Source organism: Notamacropus eugenii, chromosome 1 (assembly GCF_028372415.1).
Source record: "Notamacropus eugenii isolate mMacEug1 chromosome 1, mMacEug1.pri_v2, whole genome shotgun sequence".
Lineage (NCBI taxonomy): Eukaryota > Metazoa > Chordata > Mammalia > Diprotodontia > Macropodidae > Notamacropus > Notamacropus eugenii.
This window is the reverse complement of record NC_092872.1, coordinates 131,371,710-131,390,350: the sequence shown is the minus strand read 5'-3', so window position 1 is coordinate 131,390,350 and position 18,641 is coordinate 131,371,710. Positions and strand designations below refer to the sequence as shown.

Below are 18,641 nucleotides of genomic sequence, written 5' to 3'. Positions count from 1 at the left end.
GTTGAATTTCACTGCTCATGACCCCCGTTTGGGTTTTCTCGGCAAGAACACTAGGCGTGGTTTGCCATTTCTTTCTCCAGTGTGTCCCCACTTTACAGATGAGGAACTGAGGCAAATAGAGGATAAGTGACTTGTCATATAGCTAGTAAGTGTCTGAAGCTGGATTTCAACTGAGGAAAATAAGTCTTCCAGATTCTCAGGCCAGAGCTCAATCCAGTGCACCACCTTCTTAATGCTTCTTACATATGCAGCTTTGTGACACAATACTACACCTGGAGCCAGGAAGATGTCAATTCAAATGTAACCTCAGACAACTGCTAATATGTCACTTGACATGCCTGCCTCAGTTTCCTCACCCATAAAACTAAGCTAATAATTTACTGGATTTGAACCCAGGCCTACTAGACTGGGAGCTACCTCCCAGTAGCTACAAGGTCAAAGAAGATAGTATTTATAAAGTGCTTAGTATGGCACCTGGCACATAGTAGGCATTTAAAAATGCTTGTTTGCTTTCTCCCTTATAAGCGTTCCTTGGCAGGAATCCCTAAATAGGAGATCACAATCAACAAATGGATGGTGAAGCCTGATAGGATTGATTATAGACTCAACAGAATTGGAAGGGAGAAATCCTCAGGGTCAAAAGTGTCAAACTCTCTGCCTTGGGATCTGCAAAAGAGTAGGCCCAGACCAAATTAAAATGTAGTGGAGAAATAATTTTTAAAAAATAAAGCATAATGTAGATAATGTCCATTTTTGGTTTTTGAAGTGAAGCCCACAGCAATCCATTCCTATGTGAGTTTGACACCACTGATCTAGTCTGACTCTCATTGTACAGCTTTAGAAACTGAGACCCAGAGAAGTTAAACTACTTTACCCTAAGTTACACAGATGATAAGGATCAGAGCTGGGATTTGAACCCAGGTCTTCTGATTCCAAACCCAATGTTGTTGCATTTTATTTTTCCATCCTGAGTCAGAAGTCTCTGTAACATACACCTCACCCTTCATTCATTCCCTACTTGTACAACTCAATGACATCTCAACAAAGTGCAGAAAGGGAAGTGTGTGAACCCTGCCTCCGATACATGATCAGAATCACCAGATCTCAGAGTTGGAAGGGACCTCACAAGGCCATCTGACACACCTGAACAAGAATCCCCTCTATTACCCACCATCACCTCCAGTTGATTCCACACTTGCTTAGGGGTTCCAGGAAGGTTTTTCTTAAATCAAGCCTGAATTTGCTTACTCACTGCTATTCATTCTCTGCTTTGGAGCCAAAGAGAACCAGTCTGACCCTTCTTTTGCATAACAGCCTTTGAAGAACAGATTTCACATCCTCCCTAAGTCTTCCTTTCTCCAAGCTAAACACTAAGTCTTCCTGAGGAATATTGGATCACTGGATTCAGATGGCTCTGGTGACCTGCACAGCCCTCCCTCACTCAAAACAAAGTCAGGTGCAAGTCATGTCATCATTTCTATGATGGCATGGTCTTCTTTGGCAAAGAAGGACAAACCCAACAACCCTAGTTCTCAGGTGGTTGAACTCAGGTCCCATCACCATTCTAGTTGCCCTCCTATAGACTCTCTTTAGCTTATCAATGTCCTTTCTAAAATGTGGCATGCAGAATGAAACACAATACCCCTGGTTTGGTCTTACTAGGCAAGAGAAGATCAATATTCACAGCTCCCAAGTCCTGAACATTTTAATGCAGTCTAAAATTGCATTCACTCACTTAGGTGCCTGGTCACCATGTCAGCTAAATGAAACTAAATCTAGCTCTCAGATATTTTTTTCAGAGGAACTACTACCTAGTTATGCCTTCTCCATCTTGTGGGAGGCTATTTGGTGTAGTGATGGAGTGTTACAATTGTAGATCTGAGTTCAAGTCCTGCCTATAATATTTACTAGCTATGTCACCTTGAGCAAATCACTTAACCTCTCTGTGTCTCAGATTCCTGGGCAGCTAGGTGGTACAGCAGATAGAGGGCCAGGCCTGGAGTAGGGAAGACTCAGTTTTCTAAGTTCAAATCTAGTCTCAGATACTTATCAGATATGTGACCCTGGGCAAGTCACTTAACCCCATTTACCTCTGTTTCCTCATCTGTAAAATGAGCTTGAAAAGGAAATGGCAAATCACTCCAATATCTTTGCCAAGAAAACCCCAAATGCGATTGGACATGACTGAAGATTGACTGAAAAACATCAAGTCTCAGTTTTCTCCTCCTAAAATGAGGATAATGATACCTGTAATACCAGGCTTGAAGGATTGTGGTGAGGCTCAGATGAGAAAATGTATTCATATGTGCTGAGTAAATGTCAATTTTTATTATCCTGGCACATGTGAAGTTTATTTTTTATTCCAGGCATAGGACCTTCCACTTATCCCTAATAGACTTCATTTTATTGGACTTAACTCTATATTCTTGCCTGTCAAGATCATTTTGAATTGCGGCTTAGTCATCCAGTGTGTTAGATATTCCTCCCAGCTTCATGCCATCTGCAAATCTGATACATATGCCATTACCTTAATTGCTATAACTTCCCAGAACTTCAAACAGTCTAGCATTATACTTATGTACAATTTCTCCTTGTTCCCAAAAATCTATCCACCATCCACCACCCCCTAACTCCAGCCCTCTAGGAGAGAGGCCTTGGGTAAACTAAGGCAGCAGCTCCCCATCCTTATACAAGTCCATAAAAATTCATTTATCCTATGTTCCATTCCTTCATGGTTCTGCTCTCTGCTCAAGAGCTATCAGTTTTCTGATAAATTAATCTTGACAAATGGTTAATACTTTATTCCTTCCTGGAAAGCACATTTTTTTGTTTTGGAAAATGTCTTTCAGAGACACAATGGCCTTGCTCTAAAGAAGTGCTATTGGTGGGATTTCAAGCACTGGGGAAGGCTGATGGAAGGGGACATCAAATCATTCTATCGGTAGCTGATACAGCTGGAAGGAAAAGAAATGTATTTGGATCAAAGGAACTGAGTCTGAATTTCTATTCTGGTATTTCTCATCTGTGTGGCCTTGGATAAGTCATCTACTCTCTCTAGACCTTGGTTTCCAATAAAATAAGGGGAGAGGATGAACTGGGTGATCTCTAGGTTCTAATCTAACCCTCAGCCTCATGATCCCATATGCACAGAACTCAGCCTTCCAGAATTCTGAACCACAGGACAGAAGGCATCTGACTGCCTTGCCGTAGAACATGGCCCTCACTCTCTTTGGCTCCCTTTGATCCCAACTTGAGGACAAAGTGGACACAGACCTCATTCCCAACTTGAAAGCAGAAGACTTCTCTTTGATCACTCCCAGCACATCGTATCACTCCCAACACACCTATGAGAGTATCCAAGCACTTGGTTGGTTGGTTGGTTGGTTGGTTGGTTGGTTGGTTGTTGTCCTTCATTCTCGAAGAGGACCAAAATGATATCACCATGATAAAGTGAAGTTTCAGTGTGTACAACTGTGGCTGATCAGACCAATACAAGCTCAGAATGCTCTACCACAGATTGGGCACAGATAATCCATGTGGGCATTTGGGGTGGTTACTCCAAATTTGCGCATCCTATGTTTCCTTTGTGCTGGTTCAATTCTGCTTTGTTCTTAGAACACAGCACCTTTTCTGATGCGGGCATGCCATGCTGAGTAGTCTGTGCCAGTGTCTCCCATGTCACACAATCAAATCCAAAGTTCTTGAGAGAGACCTTGAGAGTGTCCTTGTATCACTTCTTCTGACCACCATGTGATCACCTGCCCCATGCAAGCACTTAATGAGTGCTCAGCAAAGGTATTTCATTGATTGGGCACAACCAGAGCATGCTTTTTAATGCCAAGATTAGAGATTTAGACCCACTCCCACAGAAAATCCCCATCTCTGCCTCTCCACTTCCATCTCATGGTTATTGACAAGACAGTTAATCCAAATATTAGCAAAATTGCCAGAGCCAGAGGTTTTGTTAGGAGTACATGTCCTCTCCACTCCTCTCTGAGACAGATAAGGGAACAGATTCCCAATACTTTGATCTGTCAACAAGTCAACCAAATAACATTCCAGATTGACTTTTCTCGTGTTTGGCCATAAGAACTCTCCTGGGACAGGCTACCCAACCAGAATTTCCTGGCCTTACTGGGAGAGTGGCAGAAAAGAGAGAATGGCCTCAATCAGGAAGCAGCTGAAAATCTTGGATTTTAAATGCTCCTTCCCAGATGGCCATGGATGGATATTTTGGATGTGTTGACACTCCTGACTTCATTTATCAAGACTTCAGCACCCAGTCACCAGCCACTCCCCATCTTATTTTCTAAATATAAAATATATGTGTCTCCCTTGGCTAGGGCAAAATTGTGAAGTCAAGGAATTTGTTTTTATTGGCCTTCTATCTCTCTTCGACACCCATGTATTGGTATACGCTAATCCTCTAGCTCAGGGTCCTGATCTCCCATTCAAAGCTTCCTCTTGTGCAGGGATTCTAAACTAGGGTCTTTGAAGTTTTTATGTAAATAACTGTATTTTCATGTAATTGATTTCCTTTATAATCCTACATAATTTATTTTATGCATTTGAAAACAGTATTCTGAGAAAGGATCCATAGATTTCATCACATTGACAAAGGAGTTAACGACACACAGAAATTAAGGACCCTTACTCTAAAATAAGAATGAAATGGACTCAGTTGCTCAAACACATCAATAACTGATAACAGCTTAAAGCGCTCACCCCTCAAGAAGGATTTGCATTTTAGTGGGGATCAAAGTCTTAAGGGAAAGTAATCGTGTATTAAGGTTGGAATGTCAGCCAGAGGTAGGGGAGGTATTTTTGGCCACAGGAGGGCCTTTGCTATCCTCTACAATCATACAGAGTTAGCAGCAAGGCTGGCTCTGTTCCTGTTGCCAAAGACACATGGAGCCAGTGCTGCCAGACTCCTTCAAGCTGCCAACATTTTCAGATGGAATTCCCAAACCTCCCAGGGCCTGGGGAGAGTGGAGGTCCCAGCTGGGTTGCAAGCTCCTGGTTTGAATCAGCCTTTCTTCAGGATGTGCTGCAAGGCTCACAGAGGTATGCACCGAGCCAAGAATGTATCTTCAAAGGCATCTCTTTAAAGCAAAGCAGATTGGTCCACAGTTGCATCCTCTCGCTCAGTGGGCAGAGAGGGGTGAAACTGACTTTGATGGATACCTCCCAAAGAGTTTCAGATGCAAAATGGAGAATAGGATCCATCTGGTGTTAGAGGACACTAGGAACTTTCTCTTCCTATCCAGTTTTACCCTGTGTGTCTTGGAGAATGTAATGGCTCTACATTAATCTGTAACCTGTAATCAGGTATAACCTGGCTGAGTATCCTTACAGGATCTCAAGAGAACATTGAATATTCCTGGACATGGAAAACAAGAGTAACATAGCATCAAGTCACCTAGTTGCCAGGCCTAATTCTGACACTGTATGACTGTGCACTAGTTTCTAAACTTCCCTGAATCTCAGTTTCCTTATTATTCCTTGAATGGTGATATTATCCCTGATTTAAATACCTCATGGGATTGTTGTAAGGACAAGACTAGATAATGGATGGGGAAACTACCACCACCATCACACCTCCAAGGGCAAGCGATCTTTGTTGTTATGAAGAGGCTGTTGCTATAGAAGAAAAAATCTGGGATTTGGAATCTGGGTTCAAATTCTCTTTTTTTTACCTTGACAAAGTCATTTTACATTAAATTATATCATTCAAATTTAATAAATTTGACCCCAGAAAATGCATCTGCCATGAGAGAAATTGTGTCAAAGTGGTCAGAGAGCTGATCTCAGAGTGATAAAGACCTGGATTCGAGTCTGAACTCTAACATATACTGTGTCACATACACTGTGACCCTGGACAGGTCACTTAACCTCAATGCCCCAAGCAGCTCATTAAAACCATAAGTAGCAAAGTAGGTACCAATCTGTCCTAACTGAGTTTCCTAATTATATCAATATCAGTGTCTTCCCTGGTACCTTATTATGACATCATTTTCCCCTTAGAAGTTGCCCTTTCTGTTTTCTGATTTCATCTGGATCCAAAAAAGTAGGGGAAAGGAAAAAGGAAAGGAAGGGGACCTTGTGATTTACCCTAGGTTTATATGTTCACCCCCACCCCCACAACCCTCCATGGAAACTCTTCTATGAGAAACTAGAATCTAATCCCACTGCCTAAGTTATTGAAATGGACACTGAACCAAAATACTGATATGCAGAAAAACAAGTAGACACTTCAGGGGCCTTCCAAACTTTGGAGCAATCCCTGCTCCCAGGGAGGTGGCCATCTTCCTGGGAGAAAAACCAGACAAAAACCTTAGGGATACTAACAAAATGGAAGATGAAGACATACAGGCAGGATGGATAACTGCTAAAGGGGGTGTCATTCCATGTATATTTTATTTAACAGCAATTATGAGATCGTAAGATCAGAGTTCTAGGGGAAGGTACCTCAGAGGCCATTCAATCCAACCTCATTTTTCAACTAGGGAAACTGAAGCCCAAAGAGTTTAAGTTATTTACCCAAGGTCATAAAGGTAGGTAACAACAGAATGGGGAAAACCTGCTGGAGGAAGTGAGTTTTGAACTTGGTTCTTGAAATTTTGCAGTTAGATAGGGACAAGAATTTGTATGTGGTTTTGGAGGTTGTTATTTACTAATTCTCCTTCCTAAAATTCAGTTATTAGGACCACCTTCACTTAACTTTACAGGGCAGGGTGAGAAGATCACCTCCTTTCAATTAATGACCAGAAATAAGGGTTAAAGGTCAAAAAATGAGATGGAGACACTAGCAGTGCCCTTCCTTTTTATTTAGAGACTTTCTCTTTAGGAATGACTTGGATTATTTGGGTCCCCCTTCTTCCTGCCTAGGATGGGATTTTGCTGGGAGCAGTTGGTGCGTATGACTGGAACGGAGCTGTGCTGAAAGAGACTAGTGGTGGAAAGGTCATTCCTCACAGGGAGTCATATCTAAAGGAATTCCCTGAAGAGCTGAAGAACCATGGGGCATATCTGGGTAAGGGCATGAAACAGAAATGAGCATTTGGGGAAAGGTGGGAGACAGAGGTACTTATGAGTGACGGAGGGAAACCAGAACACTTTCATTACCTTTGAACCAACTGCAATACACTGGCATAAAGAGCCTTTTCCTAAGCTACAGTACACATAAGGAAAGAACAATTAGCAATAAATTGTGTTTCTCTTCACATTTTTATTTTGAAGGGCAATTGTTTAAAGTATTTTGCCCTCATTAGAAATTTTTGCACATAAAGTAAAATTTTTTGCACAAATCCTTGGTGTAAATCCAAGAATTGTGTAGTTTCCTTGACTAGTCACCACAGTCAAGGCAGAAATGACTTCTAATGAAATGCTTTGTGAAAATAAAGACAAGCAGAAACACAATTGGCAAACTTCCTCATTGTTCTTTCTTGTGCCTGGCAATAGCCCCCATTAAATCTTTTGGCTGTGACATCTCACCTCAGGCACTCGACACTCACTAGCTGTGTGACCTTGGGCAAGTCACTTAACCCCAATTGCCTCATCCTGGGTCATCTCCAGTCATCCTGATGAATATCTGGTCACTGGATTCAGATGGCTCTGGAAGAGAAGTGAGGCTGGTGACCTGCACAGCCCTCCCTCGCTCAAAACAAAGTCAAGTGCAAGTCATGTCATCATTTCTCTGATGGCATGGTCTCCTTCGGCAACGAAGGACAAACACACATGGTATTTCGTTGACTCAATTATTCAAGAACAGATTATCCATAGTTTTCTAAGATCTCATTCTTATCGACAGATCTGAATCAAGAACTGGTTAGGAGTCAGTATGCTGGTTTTGGGGTATCTGTAATCTGAAACCAAGTAGATGTGATTTGATGTCATCAATTGTTTTATATTATCTGTGCTCTCCCCCCCTCCCCCAATCTCACATCCATTACTCTGCATGATCAAGATATATCCATTTTTAGCTTGTCTTTCCTTGTTTTTCCATCTCCTCCCTTAGGCCTTAGCTTCTGGGGGGGCGTGATCTACCCTTTTTCCTTGTACCTTGTTCCAGGGACCCTGAAATAGTATCAAGGCCTCAGGTACTGAACAACCATTTGAAGAATGTATACTCAGAAGGAAAGGCACAAAAGTCATGTTGAATTGGCAGACTTAGAAACTAAAAGTCATATTAGAAGATGGAGGGACATGGCACCTTAAGATAAAATAGCCAAAATAATACTATTTATAGAGTGTTTTATTATTTCCAAAGTGTTTTGCATAAGTTATTTCATTTGATCCTCATAATACCAGGGGTTGCAACGAGGCCAAATATTACTATCCCCTTCTACAGGTAAGGAAACTGAGGCTCAGAGCAGATAAGAGACTCGCCCACAGTTACATGGCTACTGAGTGGCAGAGCCATCATTCAAACTCTAAATCCTGCTCTCTTTCTACTAAATTACAGTGACCTCCAAATTAATAGCAAAATTCATAATTATTTACTGAGCATCTACTACATGAGTATCATGAATTCTTAGAACTTGGAGGAACCTTAGAAAGAATCCAATCCAAATCTCTTATTTTGTAGATGAGGAAATTAAGGCCAAGAGATTGTGACAGGTAGGACTAGAACCCAGGTCTCTGGACTCTCAGCTCAGAGATCTTCTACTATAGGTGCTGGGGTGGTGGGAGAGGAATTGGATCATTTTTTTTTTTGCTATTTAGTCACTTCCACTTCTCTGAACCTTCCCTCTGTGGGTGGGAAATGCTGAAGAACTGACCCTCTCCTAGGGAAAGGGGATGGACCTAGCCCACCCAGCTTTAAGGATCCCCTGAGAGGACATTGTTTTGGTTTCTGTGCGGAGAAACAGGCTGTAATGAGCCTGGACACAGCCAAAATATTCCTCCACACTCCAAGAAGGGAAGGCTTAGGAGGAAAAAGCTCTGGGCATAGCCTAAGGAACTGCTTCCAACTTCCACTTAGGCAGATATAAGTTGGGTTCTCCATCCTCTCTGCCCACCCTGCCCCACCCACACCACTGTAGGCCCCCTTCTGTCACTCCCAGGAAACAGGATCCAATTTTTAAAGTCAGAAGTAATTATCAAGTCTGATCTGCAGCTGGGGAGGGACTTAACTTGGAAACTCAGGAATTGCAATAGGACTTTATGTCCTGCAGTTGTCTCCCCAACTTACATACTTTTAAGGAACAGATGCCATAGCTCTCTAGACCTTGCCCTCAAATAGGGCAATTTTCCCTAGATGTATAATAAGTAAGATGGGCATTCTGTTTTGCTCACCTGGTACTGACCATTACTTTCCCCTTACTTGGAATGTGGTGAGTAAAACTGGGTGCTGTTTCACCCTTATAACAAAGATGGATTTTCTCTGCTCCACCCCTCCACCTTGAGTGGTCTGAGAAGCAGATGCAAAGGAAGAACAAAGCATACTGGGTGGTGGGTAAGAAATGGATCATGCCATGCATGCCCTCAACCCCTTACCCTAATGATGGACTTCCACAAAAACTTTTTTAAAATACCTGGATTGAAATAGGGGATTTGTCAATCTTCTTTACTTAACATTTTATCCCAAACCCCAAATTCCTAGATTCCTGTAGTATCCTGAGCGCCAGAGAAGGCTTGGACTCTATCAATCCCACCATGGGTTCACTCTCCCTAAGATCTCTGAGCTAAGAAGCACCCCCATTCTCACATCAGGAGTGGGTCATGGGCAGGATCTCAGCAGGATTGGCCTCCTCTCTTCCTCCATTACAACAAAGCCACAAGAATGTTCAGAGACCAGTTTTGGCATATTAATCCTAGCTGGTGCCAGCATGGAGTCACTTTTGAATCACAAAGACCTGAGTTCAAGTCCAAACTCTCTCTCTCTCTCTCTCTCTCTCTCTCTCTCTCTCTCTCTCTCTCTCTCTCTCTCTCTCTCTCTCTCTCTCTCTCTCACACACACACACACACACACACACACACACACACACACACACACTCACACTCACACACACTCACACACACAGGCTTTATGAGCCTGTGTAAATGACTTAACCTCTCTCAGAGCCCCAGGCAACCCTCCAAGACTATAGATCATAGAACAGTTTCCAGTCTGCACTGGTAGAGGGAGTTTCTTCCCAAGAAAGTTGATATCACAGCAGTATACAACCCCCCAAAATCTGACAGTCACATACCAAGTGACTGTAGAGGGTATAAGGAGCTGTCCTATTGACCCTTTCTTTCCTAATAAGGGAAGGACTTGAAGAACCTGAGCCAATCAATAGTTGGCCTTTTGTGATCAGAGAAGGCTCCAAGGCTCTAGAAAGGCATGGAACCCATAAGGTCATCCCAGTATCTCAGCCTTTATTTGGGTTAATCCTTTCTGAACGTTGCAGCCCTCAGGGTTAACAGTAAAAATAATGTTCCTTCAGTACCAGAACAAACCTTATGCATAAACCCCTCCTCTACCTGCTCCCTACTATCTGAGATTTCTTGGATCATTTTATAATGTGTTGCTTCCTTCACATTCTTCCAAGGGCCAGCCCTGATGTGCTGACAAGGCTATTTCAGGAGGCGGAAGTCCTTCCACCTGTGTTCAGATCCTTTCCTCCCCCTCTCCCCCAATAGGTTACACAGTTACTTCTGTCTTGTCCCGCGATCAGGGCAGGGTTTATGTGGCTGGAGCACCCCGATTCAACCACACGGGCAAAGTCATCCTTTTCATGATGCACAGCAACCGCAGCCTGACTATTCACCAATCTCTGAAAGGAGAACAGGTAAGGAAGGAGAAGTTATCTGATGAGGAGGAGGGTGACAGGGAGGGAATGGATGGGATGGGAGGTGGAGAGCAAAGGAAGAGGGAGAAAGAGAAGAGTGGAAAGAGATGGAATGAATTCACTTCAGGTAGTTGGAGTTCTTGGAGTGCTCATCCATTCCCTGCCTTCTAGGTAGTACTACCTGCCCCCCAGAGCCCTCAAGACGTCTGAGACAAAGACATTCCTCAGCCCCATTCCTCAGGCTTGCATTCTAACAGCTATTGACTGAGGATTTCAGACCCTGTTCTAACCTCACACTGGAAAACAAATTGGTGTTTCCTGCTGTTTTTATTTCTTGCCAGGATCCTTCTTTTAATGGTATAGGGAAATTTCTGGAGATGAAAAATCCTTCTACCAATCCAGAGAAGCCAACCTGTGCCAAGAAGGGGATTTGTACCCAGTGCTAGGGAAATGTGTGAATATTAGCCACTTTGGCTCTCTCTCCTAGCCACACCACAGTTAGCATGCAGTCAAGCAACTTCAGAGTAGCAGCCAAAGGATGCTTGATATTTAGAATGGGCATCCTTCCTGGGCATCCTTTCATGAGTCACAAAGCGCCTTGTCATTTACAGTGACTTACAAAGAAGTCACCACAACAAGCACTGACAACCTTTCTGAAGTGGCATGCCAAGTTTTCACCCCCTTGACTGCTGAAAAGCATTCTCCTGCCAATCTTTTGTGTGTCATAGCTTATCCTGCCCTAGAACATAAAGGACAACATCCTCAAGAGTTAAATGAGTGACTCATCCTTTAAAGTCTAGGAGTTGCCCAGGACACTGAGAATTTAAGTGACTTACCAAATGTCACACAATCTGGGGTCTTCCTGACTCTGAGGCCAGCTCTCTAACCACTGGACCATACAACCTCTCCTGTATAGCAGGAAGAATATAAGAAGTTTCCTGTCCAGGGCAATCTTAAGCTCATTTCCATAGTCCTTTTGTCTCTGTTCATTTGATCTCTGTTTTTGTCTTGACCTCTGGTGTCTCTATAATCCCCATATTTAAATTAATTTCAGTTTGCTCTCCCTATTCCATGCCTACCTCCCAACTTGGTTTTCCCAGCTGACTTATGACCATATTGCGTGATCTACCAGCGCCCGCAGCCTAGTATGACAAAAGGGCAGTTCCCCCTCGTGTCTAACCTAACTCCCTCACACGTATCAGCAAGCTCCATCCTGCTTGCTTGGTCGTCCAGCTGAGCTGGCAGACAGCTGCTCACCACTGACATTCTCGGCCTTACTCCCACACACCCACGCCCAGACTCTGGCTGGTTTTTTCGGGAATTGGCTTCTAGACCCTGTAAGTTAGAAGAGAAGCTATTTGATGAATTTATGACATTTTTTTCCTGCTGGGCTCTGAATCCAACAGCCGAATGATAAACTATAGCCCTGAGGGCTTCTAAATTAAGAAGATTACAAATCAACAGGACCTACATAGCTGAGGGCTTCAGGATACACATGTTTAGAAAAGGGAGAGTAAAGTAGAGCCTCCGTATTTCTCTATTTGTTTTTCTTCTTCTGTCTCCTACTGTTTATATGTCTCTCAACCTCTCTCTGTAGCAACATATACATAATGATACAAGGAAATATATATGGAAATATACATGTATATCATATCTGTAACATATATGTATATGTATAGAGAAGTAGACAAATATTTCATTCCTTGTCTATCTCCAGTGCCTGGCACACAGTAAGCATTTAAAATGTTTACTGATTGATGGACAAATGTTTTCTTCCTCATCTTTGCATGCCTGGCACCTAGAACATAAATAAATGTTTGTTGACAGGTAGGTAGGTAGATAGACAGACAGCTCCCCGGGTGTGCCAAGCTCTGGAAGGTCCCAAGCCCAAACATTGCACAACCACTGCCCTGGGCCAAGGGGCACCAGCTAGGGCAAAGAACTAAGAATGTACCCTGCAATCTACTTGTTCATTCATGATGTGAAATAACACAAGAAACTGATACAAATTTAACAGAGTAGGAGGAAGAATGAGCCACCATAATGACTTCAGGAATAGAAGGCCAGGGTAAGGACCTGTCCAACCCACTGGGTTTTGGGGACCCTTACTGTTTATACTCCACCAGAAGGATTCTCTCCATCAGTATGTGGGAGAGAGGAAGGCAGCATTCTTGCTCGAAGTAAGTATCACTTAAAGAGGAAAAGGGAAGGGGAAAACTCTTAGGGAGAGAGCAGGGAGGGACAGACTAATTTGTGGATTTCTTTGTGGGACTAAGAGAGAGAGGCAAAGAATAAATAGCCTAGGGTGTATTACGTTAAATTTTAACATAAATATATGTTCAGTTTTATACCCTCTAAGTTCCCTACCCTGGACAAAGCCCCCATAGCCTCAGGTTAGTTACACTCCTGAGGACAGGCCAATAGCCAACACTTCTGTCATTAAAGAGGGAGATGTAAGACACAAAAACATTCCAAGAGTGGAATGGAACCTGTGCAAAGACACAGAGGTAGGGGATTCAGCGGTATATATGGTGAATAGTAAATAGACCAGTTTGGCGAAAGCATGAAGGAGAGTGATATGTCTGGAAAGAGGCCAGTGTCATACTGTAGAGAGTTAAATGCCAAACAGAAGAGTTTGTATTCTGTCCTAGAGGCAAAAGGAGGCCAACGAAGCTCATCCCTCAAAATACTCTATCCCTGTATGCTGCAGATTGGCTCATACTATGGAAGTGAGATCAGTTCCTTGGATGTGGACAGCGACGGGGTGACAGACATTCTCCTGGTTGGCGCACCAATGTACTTCAGCGAGGGCCGAGAGCGGGGCAAAGTGTATGTCTATGTTCTGAGACAGGTAATGCCAGAGGGTGCTGCCCTGGGTGCACTGTGATGAGCAAAGCTCTGGGAGAACACTCAAGATCTCATTCTGCTTAAGAAATCTAGGTCCCTGGTACATGTTGAAACAGACCAACCTCCATCCAATGGGGGCAACTTAATTCTTTCCCCTCATCAGACACCGGTTTCCCCCACTGCTCTATGAAAGTAGATTGAGCTATAGAAATAGCAGTTCCTTCTCTTAATGCCCACCTTAATGAGTCAGGACCTGAGAGGCAGGAGCCAGAGCTGTCTCCCCTAAAATCAGAAGACCTGTTCAGGAACACCTCCAGGCAAGAAAAAGAAGTTGATGACTAGATCAGACAAATGTCTAATTGACAAGAGGCATCAATGTCCCTCTCCCCACAAATGCCCAACGCTCTCACTTACCTCAGGTCCTTCACTGAGGTATCTCACTCAGGCATCCCCCCGCAGAGAGGATGTTCTAGACCATGTGGGGAACCTGCAGCCTTGAGATCACATGTTGTCTTATAGGTCTTCTAGTGTGGCTCTTTCATTGAATCCAAACTTCACAAACAAATCCCCTTAATAAAAGGATTTCTTCTATAAAACTTGGAATCAATCCAAAGGCAGCACCCAAGGACCTAGAAGGCCATTTATGGTCTCAAGGCCGCAGGTTCTCCACCCCTGTATCTGGACCTTTCTTTCTCTATCTCCTACCACCAAATAAAATGTATCTTTTCTTCATCCCAACCTCTCAGGGCTCAGCCCTCTTTTAGATAGTCTGGTAGACAAATTTATTCTGGTATGAAATAAATGGATGCGGGTACATAAGGAGTTAATCTGCAACTCCTCCACAGATAACCTACGTGTAATTTACTGGGGCCATCTGAAGACAAAATGCCTTCACCCACAGGAGAAGACCTTCATAAGACTCTAGGATCGTAGATTTAGGACTGAAAGGAACTTTAGAGGCCTTCTAATCGAACCCCATCATTGTTCAGATGATGGAACAGAGGTTTAGGGAGGCTGACTTCCTCATGGTTATACAGTCACTAAGTGTCAGAGACAGGATTTGAATTCAGGCCTTGCTGACTCAAAATCCAGCATTCCATTCTTTATACTCTTTTGCCTCTTGTACAAATTTCATTAGTAATAGGAATTTCAGGTACTGTGGCAGAGCAGTGTGGGAGATGACTCTGCCCATATGTGGCAATGGCTCCAGGGAAGCCAGAGCTTTCCTCAGAACTCAAGTCCAGGAAGTGATGAGATGCCATATAAGTTTGTTTGAGGTCATAGATGCAAGCCTGGAAGGGACCTCAGAGGCCATGTAGTCCAAACTCTTCATTTTACATATCAGAAAACCAAGGTGCAGAGAGATTAAGAGTTTTGCCATCCAGGGCCACACAGCTGACAAGTATAAGAAATAAGATTTGAACCTCTTGGGGGCAGAGCTGATGCTTTTTCCATTATACCACACAGGGTTGCCAGAGACTAAAGACTGGGCACAAATTTGTAAGATAAATTGTTTTGAGAGACAGGTAGACAAAAAGAGAGAGAAACTAGATAGAAATAGAAAAATAGATGGATGAATGGATAGAGAAGTATGAGAAAAAGACAGAAAGAGAGAGAACAGAAAAGAGCATTAGGGAGATCGATGGATTAGGCACATAAGGATCAAGGGAGATAAAGATAAGTAATAGACGAGAGTTCATCAGCAAACAAGCTATAATATTGAGATCACTTTGGAACAGTACTCTGCAAACATGTTTTTAAATCTTCAGTAGGGTGATAGTGTTTCTCAGTAGTCCACATGCCTCCTCAGTTCTGGATTCCATGGCCTCTAGCTCAGCCAGTCTCTAAGAGACTATGGCATCCCACCTTGCAGGAAGATTGTGCACTCAGAAAGTGTCAAGGTCTCTTCAAGACCTCCCTAGGCACCAGTCTTCTTCAGTGGAGCTATTTTTATTATACAAAGAGAAAGGAACTAGAAAAGAATTTTCTCCCTATCTAGATACTCCTATGGAGACAAGAGAGGTGGGTGTGGTGGTAGGGATGTCCAGAGAGGCTCCATCTAAGCAGTTGTTCAGTTTTCCCCCCTCCCCCTACATACCCCTAGTTACATCCCTGAGAGCAGGTCTGGATCACTAATAGTAGGAAATAATGATGGTGGGACTCCTTGGCCGAGTTCACCATGGGTCTCCTCCTATCCTTTTTCTGTCTGCAGAGCCGGTTTATTTATGATGGGACACTAGAAGATTCCCACGGTTACCAAAATGCCCGATTTGGCTCCTCCATCTCCTCAGTCCGAGATCTCAACCAGGATTCCTACAATGACATCGTAGTGGGAGCTCCCCTGGAGAATGACCACCAGGGAGTCATCTACATCTTTCATGGCTTCCAGAACAACATACTGAAGAGGTATAAGCAGGTAAAGCTTCCCCAAACTGAGCAGCATCTCTCCTGAGCCCCATACAGCCTCAGTCTAACCTAGGCTTGCAAGGAGCACCAGCACTCACCAGCCTGCTTGCCTCAGATATAATCTTCTGCTAGCCAGAGGGCAAATTGCATTCTGTTCCTGAGTGATCTTTGTCCACCTAACACAGAGCTCAACTCGAAATGAACAGAAGCCATATTCTTTTTCTCTTTGTTTATTACATGCAAGTAGGAGGGTAACTCTTCTATCAGACTGGACTTAGTTATGAAGTATCTCCTAACAAATATAATTTACTGGAGGTGAATTTTCAAGCAAAGATGCTCAGGGACAGCCTGAATTTCACTCAGGATATATCTGAAAATGATTACCAACTGGAAACGTTCACGAATTAGATAAGAGGTGTTTAACCAAGGGTTTGTGAACTCTTTTTAAAAATGCTTGGGCAACAATAGTTCAAGATAATTGGTTTCCTTTGTAATCCTATACGTTTTATTTTATGCACTTAAAAGTATTATTCTGTGAAAGGTCCATAGGTTTCACCGGACTATCAAAGGGGATCCATGACACACACAAAGGTTAACAACTCCTAAGGAGATGATGAGAACAATAGTATCACTTCTATAGCTCTTTGTGATTTGCAATGTGCTTTACATACAAACTCATTTGACCCTCACAACAACCGTGTAATTAAGTATAAAGTGTAAAAAGTAAGGGCTACTATTATCCCCCATTTACAGATGAAGAAAAGACATTTTCTAACTGTGTGACCCTGGGCAAGTCATCCTGTTTGCCTCAGTTCCCTCATCTGTAAAATGAGCTGGAGAAGGAAATGGCAAACACTTCAGTACCTTTACCAAGGGAACCCCAAAAATGGGGTCACAAAGAGTCTAATATGACTGAACAACAACAAAATTGAGAAAATTGAGGCTGAGAGAGGTCTTACCCAGGGTCCCACAGCTAATAAGTGTCTGCAGTAGGATGTGAATTCAAGTCTTCCTGACTCCAAGCCCAGTGCTTTATCTATTGTGCTACCTAGCTGTCTATGTCCTCAGATGAACCTAAGATTTTTAACCAATAGGACTTCACCCAATTTCTGTCTCTTTTAGTGAAAATAAAAAAGAAAGAGATGAGAGATATGCTTTTGTCTTGGCTTAGGGAAATCTTGGTCCAGGGTTCAGCTGGAGCCTGGGTTCTAGTCCTCATTTTGTCACAAACTCATATATGTAACCAAAAGCAAATCACTTCTACCTCTCTGGGTCTCAGTTTCCCTATCAGTAAAATGGATATTGTAGTACAGAGGAGTCCAGATGAAAAGCACCATTGCATACAGAGACAGCTTAAGCAAATGTTATTGGTATTCACAAAGGAGGGTAGAAAACTGCTGCTCATGAGAGCAGTCTCAATGTGCAGCCTCCAGGTGCCCAATGGATAGCACACAGTGGGGTACCCATGCTCAGCTGAAAGGCCCAGAGACCCTTAGAGCTTCCCTTATACATTATTTGGGACAAAGCACCATCATGTAACCAAAGAGAAACTTCCTCTGTTCTCTATAGCATCTGTAAAATAAGGGTATTTTCTAAATTCTCTATTAAGGAAAGAAGAATTCAGGGCAGGGAAGTCAAAATAGGGTATGGAGAAGAGAGAAGCTTCACCCGACTGGTACTATTCCAGTAAAAGTCTGAAAAGGGAGGTTAGGGCTGGACAAGAGATACAATAATTCCTGTCCTTCGATCTCAACACTTCCTCAAGGCCTAGAAGTGATTCTAGGTTCTTAAAGGCTGTACACAGCAGCATGGGCAGATCCTACCAAGCTTGAAAGGCGTCTGTCATCCAACAATCAGCCTGGTTAAGTTCAGAAAATCTCACCACCAAAAGACCGGCCCCCAGCTGTTGTTGGATTGTTTGGGGGTTTTTTCCAGTCCCACCAACTCTTGAAGAATTTAACTAGGCACTGAGAGATTGTGATCTGCATTAGTGAAGGGACTGACCACACTAATGAAGTCCCAGATTCCTGAGATGGTGCAGTAATTCCTGCATATGTTACAAGAGATGACAGTTTTGGTAGCACTTTGGAAAAGTTAAAAGGGCTTGAGAAATTAAAAGATAGGAAGTAAACCTGTGATTACATCAGTATACAGGCATGGGGAACCTGTGTCTTCTAGGTCCTTGGGTGTGGTCTTTTGACTGAGTCCAAGTTTTACAGAACAAATCCTTTTATTAAGGGGATTTGTTCTGTGAAGTCTGGATTCAAAGAGCCACACAAAAGGACCTACAGGGCCACATAGGCCACAGATTCCCCGCACCTGGATAGGGAATTCCTTGAGCAATGCAGGTCAGCACTCTCTCTGCAACTTATAGAATTAAAGAGGATCACCTAGAGCAGAAGTGTCAAACATGCATCCTCCCCAGTGGCGCCCACAAGACTCCCAAGTGCTGCTGGAACCAGATTGAAATATTTTCCAAATAAATAAAAACAATAAAACATAGATAATATTCACTTTCAAACCGAGCCAATATGCAGCTCCATTTCAGAATAATGAATATGAATAATTAATGTGTCCTCTCTTTGAGTTTTGACATTACTGACCCAGAGCACT

The 18,641-nt window shown here is 43.0% G+C and overlaps 1 protein-coding gene across 1 annotated transcript in view; it reads left to right on the top strand.

Moving 5' to 3' along the window:
- Nucleotides 1–18,641, top strand: part of ITGA11 (integrin subunit alpha 11) — a 200,846-nt gene that overhangs the window by 143,799 nt on the left and 38,406 nt on the right. The window contains exons 11-14 of the mRNA XM_072615088.1: nt 6,889–7,033; nt 10,627–10,775; nt 13,486–13,626; nt 15,835–16,038. Of these exons, the coding sequence (XP_072471189.1) occupies nt 6,889–7,033; nt 10,627–10,775; nt 13,486–13,626; nt 15,835–16,038 (639 nt within the window). The remainder of the gene's footprint in view (nt 1–6,888; nt 7,034–10,626; nt 10,776–13,485; nt 13,627–15,834; nt 16,039–18,641) is intronic.